The sequence below is a fragment of the Gambusia affinis genome, linkage group LG03 (assembly GCF_019740435.1).
Source record: "Gambusia affinis linkage group LG03, SWU_Gaff_1.0, whole genome shotgun sequence".
NCBI lineage: Eukaryota > Metazoa > Chordata > Actinopteri > Cyprinodontiformes > Poeciliidae > Gambusia > Gambusia affinis.
In genome coordinates this window covers 341369-353539 of record NC_057870.1, presented here as the reverse complement: position 1 = coordinate 353539, position 12171 = coordinate 341369, and the positions used below count along the sequence as shown (strand labels likewise).

Genomic DNA, 12171 nt, shown 5'->3' with positions numbered 1-12171 from the left:
TAAGTCAAGTATATGTGAAGGAGTGTGCTGTGTAACTGTCTGGTTCTTGGAACTGCAGGAGTACGCTGTCACCAGATGCCAGGCCGCACAAGATCATCAACACCCTCCGACTTCCCTCAGGTGTGGGGGCAACATGTGTCCTTAAGACCCCCTTCAACAGCACCCTGGACCAGCTGGCCCAGACACTCAACCCCAGTGCCAACAACTCCAAGACCCTGGCTGCCCAGTACTTTGACTCTATGTGTCTGGACTCCTTCACCCAGGGGGTCCCCCTCTCCAACTTCGTGCCCCCACCACCTTCCCCAGCTCCCTCGGATGACCCAGACCCTCGTTTTATTGCCCCTACAACCACAATTCATGGTGAGTCTTAGTCCAGAGTCCATTCCTCTTTTGTATCTCACAATACTGAGATATGCAGCTGCAACATAAAGACCAATGTTTGACTCAAGTAGGGTTGGCCCAAGGCAGAAGCAAACTAAGCAGCTGCTTAGGGCCCCAAGGCCACTCAGGGGCCCCCTCAGTGGAGCTGATTTTTATCTTTTATTTTTTGTAATAATTTCTATGTCATTATTATATCAAAAACACACAATTTCACTATGAACTGATTTGTTTTTACAATAGCACATAAATATATATATATATTTCATACCCCTCCAGGGGGTCTTTCATGGGCTCTAGGGTCCCTTATATGAAAGTAGAATGACAGGAGAGAAGGGGAGACATGTGGTAAATATTGTTGTGTACGGGAGTTGAGGACTGAAGGCCTTCAAACATGGGTCGCGCTATCCCCTACGCCACCACAGCACGCCCACAATAATATATATTTGATCATGTATGTAAAAATAATTTTTTTTATTGATAAAAAGAAAACAAAATTGCTCCTAGGACCCCTTGGTGGCCGTGATTGGAGTAATGTTTAAGAGAAATCAATTTAATCAAAGAATGTCATGAATATGTATGTATGGCTGCACCAATTGCAGTTGTCTGGCCGATCCCTGGTTACCGATTTTTAAAAAGTCTGACCTTTTGATTTTAGTTTACCAGTATATGATTTTTTTTTGTCTGAAATGTTGCTAAATATAGCAAGAAAGTCACTGAGTTGGCAACAGTGGGGTGAATATTGTTAAGTGGAAACGTTCAGACCTGACCTGGTGGGTCAGTCTGTCAGTCAAACCTCTCACTGCAGAGCAGAAGAGAAAAGTGGCTGATTTTTAAACCTTTGCTGATGAAGATAAGATTAGTGGTTAAGATGAGCTTCACATGTAAGTATCGGCCAATGAATGATAAATCAGTTGGTCAATAAATGTATCCTATATTCTATATTATACATGTATATAATGCAAACAGCACTGCCAGAGATGCAATAAGTTTGTAGCAGATGTGTGAATGATCTAATGATCGGGCTGTTGATTGCAGCCAGTCCACATTGTTAGCAGAACTAGAGGCCCCAAAACCATATTTTGCTGAGGGCCCCATGGAGGCTTGGGCTGGCCCTGGACTTAAGTAAAGATTTTTTGTAGCTTTAACAGTTTTTCAGCTTTATATGTTAATCCCTCATCAAAAACATACCTGGAGTGTTGCTTATATACTTTCATGCATGTTTGAGAAATCTTTGAATCTCCCATGGCAACCATTCAGGGGGGAGCCTTAACACCTGTTCATAAAAGCCCCGCCCAAAGTTTGCCCTTAGAGCTGCAGTCACCAGCCAAACTTCTTCACCACTCAGCTCCTTCAGACTAGTGGCAGCAGTCATTAGCAAACACTTAGTGGAAGTGCATGTCTGCTGAGCTCATCGTGCAAACTCCTACTCCGTGCAACGCTCCTAAGAACAGTTCTTAACGGCATCATGGAAGAGCATTGTCATGATGAAGTCCTGAAGGAGAAGTGTTGGAAAGAGTAAGATCTTCTTAAAGAGTCAGAGTCCAATTTTAAGGAGTTGAATGCAACTATGATGTGAAGTCAAATTACTTTTAGGTCATGTTTGACATATACAGCATTTTCCTAACAACTGGAGGTATTACTGGATTGTGCTATAAAAAGGCACTATGTGCCTGGAAAATACATAATACTCCTTTAATAATAAGAGTTACTGACATTCAGTAGCCGAGTTATGCAGTGAAGCTAGAGCTGAAGTATTAGAAAGGCATGAAACTGATATAAAGTAGAATTTTGACACCCTGGCTGCATGATTCCCCAAGGACACAATTGCTGAATATTGCAATGATAGTGGTTCTGACTGAACTGCATGTTTCTGATTCTTTTCTTTCATTTTCATCTATACAACTTTGTAGTTTTAGCATATCAGCCATACATACAGAGTAGGCATTAAGAGTAGTTAACGGCTGTGCTACTGACCATGCACAGTGTGACTATATTAAAAATTTCATACCAAATATTCCAACAATGTCTTGTGACTGAATGACTTTACTTCCCACCTGCTGCATGAGGTCTCAGCATCACTGTAAAGTCCAGCAGGACTCCATCTAACTGACCAAATATGTTATTGGTTTGTAGACTGTGGATCAAGGAAGGAAGTGTAATGTCCTGCCAATATTGCTTCTAAGAAATCTGTTGCAACTTTGATATTGTAAATATTTCATTTTGATTTAGCTTTTTGTGCTACCAATTTAAACAGCTTTGTGGCAACAGAAGACTAAATGGATCCAGTTACCTGAATATTAATTCCACACATTTCTTTTACAGACATTAAGTGGCTGATTTTTGCAGGTCATGACTTGATATTATGATAGAAACTGGTAAAGACCCTTCTATGTTTGTCTCGGGTCCAGTTGGTTGATTCATGACAAACACATTCAGGTTCATTGTATTTATTCTAAGAAAAAAGAAAATCAAGTTGTTGGTTAACATCAGTCCAGTAGCTTCTGCCCCTATACATAAAATAAAATAAAATAAAATAACATGAAGCCACAAACAAACTACAGAGCAACAGCAATTAACATTTTACGATTAAACATGGCTAAAATGAACAACATTAACAATGAAAACATTTAAAAACCTACACAAAACACAGCAACTTTACTCATAAAACACTGTGCACTACCAAATGTGTCCAAAATATATCTTAAAATATAATACGTGTAAAGAAAACTCAGAGCTGATACCTTAGTGAGACGGCAACAGAAAAAAGGATCAAGCTGTCAGTTACCGGTTACTATGGTAACCACCAATTGCCAAAGCAACATAACAGTACTTAAAACACCAATAAATATCTAGAGAAGCAACTTATTGCATAAACAAATTAAATTCAAAGAACAAATAAGCACATTTTGACAAACTTCACATTTATAATATTGTTAAAATAAAACCCTGTCACATGTCATCTATTTAAAAACATGAAGCCAGTCTCATTTTTGATGAATGTCATTCAGTGTGTAGATGACAAACTGAATGTCATTGTGTGGGACTATTTGTTTCTTGTTGTTGATTTCAGAAAAACTCCCTTTTTAGAAGTCTAAGTTTGTTCTCTTGTTCTAAACAGAACCTTTAAAGCAAATTCTGCTTCTGTAAAAAAAAAAAAAAACTAGTATTCCTCGAACTATTAATAATAAAGATTATGTTGTTATTCCAAAATATGCTGTGTGAGATAAATGTTTGTCATTTTGTCAGATCCCGTTACATCTCCTCCTACCCTCCCTCTCTCCATCCGTGAGCCGGTGCGCTGTACCTGCTCTATGCAGGGCACGGGCTTCTCCTGCCCCAGTGGGGTTGGAGGTCGCTCCCCTCTCATGAAGGTGGTGACGGGGGACATTTTAGTGGACATCACAGGGCGGAACGTCTCTGAGTATCTGCTCTTCACTTCGGACAGAGTGCGGCTCCACAGGTATTACTGGGCTCAGAGAACGGCTGAGACTTGGTGGCATTTCAGTTGAAACCTGAAATTTAATATTTCCTGGATTTTAATTGGTGCTTTCAACTCTAGCTACTTTAGTTCTACAATGAGGGGAAGAAATGGTAGGGATTTCAGCAGCTCCTCTCCTTCATAGTTGCACCCTTTAATCTCCACGTTTTTCACTAATAAAGTTTGTTGCATAGATTAAGGAGAGGGCTCGAACTCTTATCACTGCTTTATCGATGAGTTCAAAAATAATAATACAGCATAGAAAATCTCCCCTCTTAAAATACATACAGGTTTTATTGTGCTAATTTTTCTCTTTTTATGTTATTTCTGTCCTTTGTGTATTTTAATTTGGCCTCCCAATCTCAACATACAGTATAGGTTTTTATAATAGGTTTTGCTGTCAGGTTTTATTTCATTACCATGTTTCAAAACATTCAAACTCCTCCTGAGATAATTTGCTGAGTCATGTCAGAGATACATAAAAAAATGAAGAAACAGTATTAAATATCAGTTCAAAGTTAGTCATAGTAGACCAGAGCTTACATGTCTTTTCCTGTGTGCTGTCTGGGTTGGGAACAGATACGGTGGTTTAACTGTGGGGAACATCCAGAAATCCATCCCTGCCTCCTTCGGAAGGAACATTCCTCCAATGGTTCGCAAGATAGCCGTACGCAGATCAGCTCAGGTGGGACAGGCACCCTGACCGTCTCTGTTGCACCTCTCCAGTGTTGCTTACAGAACCTCCCTGTGTCCAGGTCTTGTACAACAACAAAGGCTACCACAGCATGCCAACCTATCTGAATGTACTGAACAACGCCATCCTGCGCGCCAACTTACCTGCGTCCAAAGGCAACCCTGCTGCTTATGGTATGGAGGCTATCAGGTAGTCGGTCTGCACCACCTCCTGCTGTTTCTGAAGAGGAAGAACATCTTTGTTTTTTTGTGTGTTTTTTTTAATTTAAGGAATCACACTGACCAACCATCCAATGAATAGGACCAGTGCCAGCCTTTCTTTGGACTATTTGTAAGTTTACCAATAAGCACTTATGTATATTATATAGAGCAGATTGTAGACCCTAAGAGTTATGCAGATCTTGCTTTAACCCAACCACATGAACATATTCCAAATGCTTTTTAGGGCTGAAAAAGAAATGGAAGATTTTTTTTCTTTACATTCACATCTAAGTAAAGTGCATTTATAACTTCTTATACCATGGCAACAGTGATAGGAGTTTGCTTTTCAATCGGTTGGTTGCTGGTTCGATCCCCACTCTACCTGCCTCTTTTGTTGTGTCCTTGAGCAAGACACTTTACCCACCTTGCCTGCTGGTGGGGGTCAGAGGGCGCGGTGGTGCCAGTGCATGGCAGCTGTAGCTTGCCACCCTCAGTGTGTGAATGACTGTAGTGTGAAGCACTTTGGGGTACTACGGGCATGATAAAGTGCTATACAAGTACAAAGTCATTTACCAGCCATAATTTGGAGATTTTACAACTTGGAACATGTTTGAAAACAAGAATTGGGTGTAGATATTTTCCAAATAATGAAACACACATATTAAGTTAAAGAAAACATTCCAGAAGCCACAATAAAACAGGTGATAAAGGCAAAACTTGAGCTAAGTCTGGATATTTGACCATTGCTCTGTGCAGAATTAGGAATTGTTTTCTGAGTTGTTTTTTGGTACCAACTGGGTTTTGTAAGCATATTTTACTCATGTTCAGTAGAGTTAGAACCACAATGTTTCACAGTTTTATCCTTCAGAACCAGCCATTTGTCCACTTTTTAATGCTCAGCTGTTGATTGGAGGTGAGTTTGGATGATGTGAAGGTAAACTCTCCTCACCACAATGACCCTGGTCATTGCACAAATGACCAGAACCCTGGCAGCAACCCCACAGTAAGATGCTGCTGCTGCTGCTGCCATTAAATTCTACTTTTTAATTTTGTATTATGAAGATAAATAAATATTGCTTTCCTTATCTATAAATATCCTCCAAGTTTCCTTCAGTTCCCAATATTCCTTTAAGAGTATTAAAGGAATATTTCATATTTGTTTCCATTCCTTTCCTGTCCTTCTTACTATTTTTCTCAGTCTCTCCCTTTCAGGCTCATCTATTTCACATTTGGTTGATACATGTTCTACGTTTTCTGTCTCCACATCCTTCACATTTATCACTATTTTTCCTCTCAGTTAAACATAAAATTTAATATTGATAGTTATGACCTACTCTCAATCTCATCATTTTTTTTATTCCCTTCTGTTTCTCTCACTAATATTTTTAACTAACACTGACTGTATTTTATCAAAACTTTTTTATTATTATTTTCATTCCACCTTTTTTGCCATATTCATATTTCTTTACTCTTAACAAGTGATTTCCCCCCCGTTTCCCGGAAAGAATTGTAATCATTATAGTTTCCTCTAAAGCCCTTTTAGTTCATTTATCTGCCTCTTCAGTGCCTTTTAGACCTTCGTGTGCTGGTAACCAGTAGAACCAGATATCAGTGCCACTTCAGTGTTTTGTTTTCCAATTATTCAGAATGAACTGTAAAGCAATATTATTATTGCTAACATAACTTTATTCTAGATTCACAGAGCGACATAAGTGCTATCTCTCTAGCCCACTCTTGGTTTGTATCACACACAAATACGTCCCACTGGGAACATAACCAGAACAAACAATCCACTTGTCACATCCTTTCTCAGTTTTTTTTTTTTTTTTTTCAGAAATTAAACATTTTCTGTTTTCTGTAGCTGTTTTCAGGTCTTACTGGGCTCAAATGGTTGGACTCTGCTCTGAACGTGTAAATCCGTTGGTGTACGGTTGTAATATCTCTCCTGTCTTCGTCTGCTGTTAATTAGTTCCTGTTTGTTGTTTGACACCTTCAGCTTCAATACAGTCTCTTTTGTAGGAAGAAGGGACTGGGTCCTGCTACTGAGAAGTCTCTGCTCTGGACTTGAGGCGAGGCCTTGACTCGCTGTATCAGCTGGACAGTATGGATCCTGTCCAGCTGTTGCAACCTTCTGCATGAGGTGCTTTATTGTTTTTACAGCTGACTCTGCTTCTCCAGTGCTTTGTGGGTCTCCAGATGAAGAGGTTTTGTGTTCAAATTCCCACTTTTGACTGAACATTTTAAACTTATGAGTATTGTTTTCTAAGATGACCACACCTGGAATCCCCTGATGAGCAATGTGTGCCTTCAGTTTGTGGATTACTGTGGTACTTTTGTTCTCGGGTAAATAATCAACTTCCCAAAAAATGTTAATAATAGTCTACAGTAATCATATAGTCTTTTCTGTGCTATGAAAACAGATCAGTTCCTACTTGACTCAAGGCCTCTAGACAATTTCATCAGGATGTAAAGTCCTTTTATGTTGTTTGGGGTCCGCTGACCTACAGATGCCACACTTGGAAATAAATATCTTTATCTGCTTGTTGGACCCTGACCAGTACACACACTCCATGCTCGTCTGAGGCAGCCCTCGCTGCCAGGTGTGCCAAGTGTAACCGGCGGGTGAGGTCAGCTCTCCATGCAGGAAGGAACAAGGGCTCCTTGGACTTTGAACATTCTGCCATCCTGAAAGCACAGCTTGTCCTGAGAGGCAAAATAGTGTTGAATGTGTAGCTCCACATCTTTTTTGTGCTTTGGTCATCCTGTCAGGATTAACCTAATAACTTCCTACAAAGCTGAGTACTCTATTGTTGGATTGCACATGGCTGTGAGTCTTTGTGGAGAGATAGGAAAGTAGAAAATTATGTAAACAGTCATTTTTTTTCTACGCAGATCTTTAAGCTCCTCTTTAATTGGAGTCATCACCCTGTCAACCGGCAGGATGTTCTCATACTGTACTTTTATCAGCTTCATGGCTCAACTAGATCCTGTTTTCCTGATCCACCACTTGAAACTCCAGTCTGTACTGTTTATTATTCATTATTTCTTTGATTTGGAAGTTTGACTTTATATTTACCAAGTGGTCGTAATGTAGAACTCTTAAGTCCTAGAACTCCATCTCTTTTGCTCATTACCCTAGTTGCATCAGTTATTTACATCCTCTATTGTCATTTCAAGTGGAACTCCTGAACTTTCTCCTCCTTAGCCTTGCTAATCATCCTAGTGTATATGTTTTAATTCTTTCCTGTGAGCTGTTGACAGAATGCATTAACACTCTTCTGTTATTCACCATTCTTGCTGTTTTAATTCTCCCTATTTCTTCTTCTATTTTTATTTTTGCTGCTGTTATTGATAGACAAACGGTATACAATGATTTGTTGAGGCACAAGGAACAGTGCAACACAGACAGGGGAAAAAAGGAACAAGCATGGGTTTACGCTGCAAAAGACAAGCACATAACAGTAATGATGGAGCAAGTTTTAAAACAGATACTTGAAATCTGTTTTCATATACAGATTTCAAGTATTTCAGTGAGGAGTAATACAGTTTAAATTGGTTCTGAAAAAAATCAGAACAAGGGGTAAAAACGCTCCACTTACAGCAGTGTACATGACATTTAACAAGTAAGAAAACAATATTTATTACATCAGATATTTGGCTATCAACCTAGTAATATACTATAAACCGAGTGATGGTAAAATCCAGGATGTCCTCAATTCTAAGTGACAATCGATCTTTTTTTTAAAGTTTTTTCTGGAGGTTCCTCCATCTCTTCCTCAGTGTTAGTATTTATTTAAATGTTTTCACACAATATATCTATAATTTTACTCTTTTTGTGGTGGTTATTGCATTAGGTTGTTTACTATTATGGGTGCACACATTTAGTAAACACCTTATGTTTGTTTGAATCAATAACTACTTTGTTTTGCTGAATTTGAAGGACTGGTTGGGGGAGAAGACTGGTTGAAAGACAAACCAGGAAGTGGAACAAACCAGCAGGGGACCTGATGTTAAAGAACCTGCCTCTCTCTATTAATAGCATAACTCCTTAAACATTTCTGAGGTTAAGTTGTTTGTAGTCAAAATGTGTCGGTTTGAATGAGTTCTAACCCTCCCGACCCCATTAGGGACAAAGGTGACAGAAAATGGATGGATGAGTTCTTTATTTTCATACATTGTTTGTATTTGTTTCATCTCCCACCCCTCCTGGTTTGTGTAGACTGGCCTATATGTGTAAATTCCTGTGTTCATTGTGTGAGGTCACTTTTTGGTTTTTATCCCCAGTCAGGTTTGCCTTAGTTGATTTCTTTTGGACCCATTTTGCTATATTTTTGAGATTTGATGTTGGAAGTCTTTTGTGAAGGATTTTTGAAAAAATAAATAGAAAATATTTTTTATATAGGCCTTTGTCCTTGTGCCTTACCGGATGGACGGTAACAGTTTTGTTGGTTCTAGTGGTCGTTATTTGAAATGGTCAGACAGAGAAGTGGACAATGAGCGAGAGGGAAGACCTGTCATCAGGCTGGTTAACTAACAGGAGTAAAATAACTCAAGAGTGTATGTACTTAGTTGTTGCAATAGAATGTGTGTCCTCACATTGGTCTCCCCTGTATCTGCAGGCTGCAGGGCACCGACGTGGTGATTGCCATCTTCATTATTGTTGCCATGTCCTTCGTACCTGCCAGCTTTGTGGTTTTCCTGGTTGCAGAGAAATCCACTAAAGCCAAACATCTGCAGTTCGTCAGTGGCTGTGACCCTGTCATCTACTGGCTGGCCAACTACATCTGGGACATGGTGAGCAGGACACAATGCAGCCGCCGCCACAGGCGCAGGGGCTTTTGCTGCTGCTGCTGCTGCCTGTGTCCAGATCAGATCATTTCAGCTCAGCTCGTTGTCTCCTCTGTCCGCAGCTGAACTACCTGGTACCTGCCACTTGTTGCGTCATCATCTTGTTTGTGTTCGACTTGCCAGCCTACACCTCCCCCACCAACTTCCCAGCCGTCCTCTCCCTGTTCCTCCTCTATGGGTGAGGCTCTAGCATTCCTCCTCTGCCAGTACAGAACAGGATCAGGAGCCTGTCCTGACTCACACAAGTGTATCTTTGCAGGTGGTCCATCACTCCCATCATGTATCCAGCATCTTTCTGGTTTGACGTCCCCAGTACAGCCTACGTCTTTCTCATCGTCATCAACCTCTTCATAGGCATCACTGCGACCGTGGCCACCTTCCTCCTGCAGCTGTTTGAGCATGACAAGGTGTTTAACTGTTACAACTGTACATCCTAAGCCAAATTATTACAACTTTACGTCAATAATATGTTTAACCACGATGTCAGACTACCATTATGCATGATCACTTTATGGAAATGCTGATAAAGCTAAAGCTGAAACAATTACATTATTCATGATGAATTGATTATTGAAATAATTATAAACTCATTTAATAATTAACAGTTAATAACAGATTAACTATTTAAAAATAATGTCAATTTGGTGAAAGAATAACTCAGTCAACACTGTAATTAAGCCAAATCTGAGAAAAAATACAAACATTTTGCATTTAAGATAAAAAAAAAAACAAAAAAACACACACACTCTAAACCCCCAAATTCCTCAGGTAGAAATTTGATCTTCACCTGGTTTAAATTCTGTTAAAAAAATCTCATCAAGCACATTTTGCTATCTGATTATTAATCAGTCAGATCAGTCCTGCGCTGTGCTGGAGAAAGGCTTGAGCTGTTCACAGGTTGATGTTGGAAGATGCTGGAGATTTATCTTTTCTCCAATTAGGCTTTTAAAGTATGAGGTTCAAGAAGAGTCAGTGAGTTGAATTTATGGATTCAGTTGTTAAGACTAAAATGCAGCGCTGGTTCATCATCATGTTTTCCTTATGGGCAGAAGAATCAGCTACTAAAATAATGATTTGTTGCAGTAGCAGATGAAACTTAAGACTCAGTTTGTCTAAGTTGATTCTATTCAACTATTAAAGCATGTTGGTAAAATTTGATGTTTTGTTGAAATGTTTAAATCAGAAAAGCAACAATTTTGCTTTCTGCTCCAAATATAACATCTATGTATATTCACACAATATATTATTATGTAATCTATAACATTTAGATTCAGACTCAAACATGGAACAAAATTTGTTGTTATCTACTCTGATACCAGCTGGTTGACCAAGAAACTGCCTTATAGAAATGTCACTCATAGCTTGTCATGTGTAGGTTTAAAGTTGAGTAGGCTACTTCAGCCAGCTGACCAACAGTATGCAGCAATAGGTGCAGGAGGGGAAGTATTGCTGTTTGCTCCATAGAGCTAGAAAAACCTCAGGTCATTTCTCTAGGCTCTCATTAAAGGGGCTTTGGACCAAAGAGTTTTGGGGTTTTGAACCGGTAACTTTTTTAAAGCTCAGTAAAGGACTGTACATAACTGTAGCAAGCTGTATTTCTTTATCTTTATCTCTGGATTGTTTTCTTGTCCTCCAGGATCTAAAGAGAGTCAACAGCTACCTGAAGTCCTGCTTCCTCATCTTCCCCAACTACAACCTGGGTCACGGTCTGATGGAGATGGCCTACAACGAGTACATCAATGAGTACTACGCCAAAATAGGTACTAACAAAGCCAAGATGGCCACACATGGTGGGCAGTGTGAGCAACCCCTACCATGTCTTCATAAAAACAGGCTCAGACTGCTACACAACTTAATGATGATAATAATAATAATAATAATAATAATAATCATCATCAATTTTATTTATTGCCCTTTACATCCCAATGATCTCATGTTTCCTGTATGGCCGTTCCATTAGTAGGAGGTCTGGGGATCTGTTTTAGACCAAATGCCACAGAGACAAAGAAACATCTGTTTTTCTCCAACCTGATTAGCAACTCCTAGCTGCAGGATGCTGAGCTTCACTCCACTTCTTTTCAAATGTGCAATATGTACTAAATGACATGCTTGAACCACGTCAACCATGTTGTTTACCTGCTCACATCATCACCAAGCAACAGAACACTTTACTTCTCACCTGTGGCTGATGGGCAGACAGCTGGAGCCTGTCACACTGCTTAAAGAACCATGTGTGTCCCTGTGTGTGGGTGTCTGTGTGTGTGTGTGTTACAGGCCAGTTTGACAAGATGAAGTCTCCTTTTGAGTGGGATATTGTGACTCGAGGACTCGTTGCTATGACGATAGAAGGCTTTGTTGGCTTCCTTATCACCATCCTTTGCCAATACAACTTCCTGAGGAAACCACCGTGAGTGTGAGAAGAATCATCAGACGAGCCGCGATGCCACTGCACACCAGCAGGGATTAGCTTTGGGGCTTATTTATGCCAGTATCAGTTGATTAGAAAGCTGTAGTGAGGTCACAGAGTCGTCATGACAACAACAATATTAATGCATCCTATTTTAGAAACT

General features: G+C 39.7%; 1 protein-coding gene across 3 annotated transcripts in view; it reads left to right on the top strand.

The window, feature by feature from the left end:
• The window catches only part of abca2 (ATP-binding cassette, sub-family A (ABC1), member 2), a 122593-nt gene that overhangs the window by 92836 nt on the left and 17586 nt on the right, over nucleotides 1-12171 (top strand). For all 3 annotated transcript variants that reach the window (XM_044107843.1, XM_044107852.1, XM_044107833.1), the window contains 10 exons: nucleotides 59-360; nucleotides 3628-3841; nucleotides 4439-4544; nucleotides 4615-4726; nucleotides 4823-4883; nucleotides 9373-9547; nucleotides 9664-9779; nucleotides 9861-10008; nucleotides 11238-11361; nucleotides 11876-12008. In XM_044107843.1, coding sequence (XP_043963778.1) covers nucleotides 59-360; nucleotides 3628-3841; nucleotides 4439-4544; nucleotides 4615-4726; nucleotides 4823-4883; nucleotides 9373-9547; nucleotides 9664-9779; nucleotides 9861-10008; nucleotides 11238-11361; nucleotides 11876-12008 — 1491 coding nt within the window. The remainder of the gene's footprint in view (nucleotides 1-58; nucleotides 361-3627; nucleotides 3842-4438; nucleotides 4545-4614; nucleotides 4727-4822; nucleotides 4884-9372; nucleotides 9548-9663; nucleotides 9780-9860; nucleotides 10009-11237; nucleotides 11362-11875; nucleotides 12009-12171) is intronic.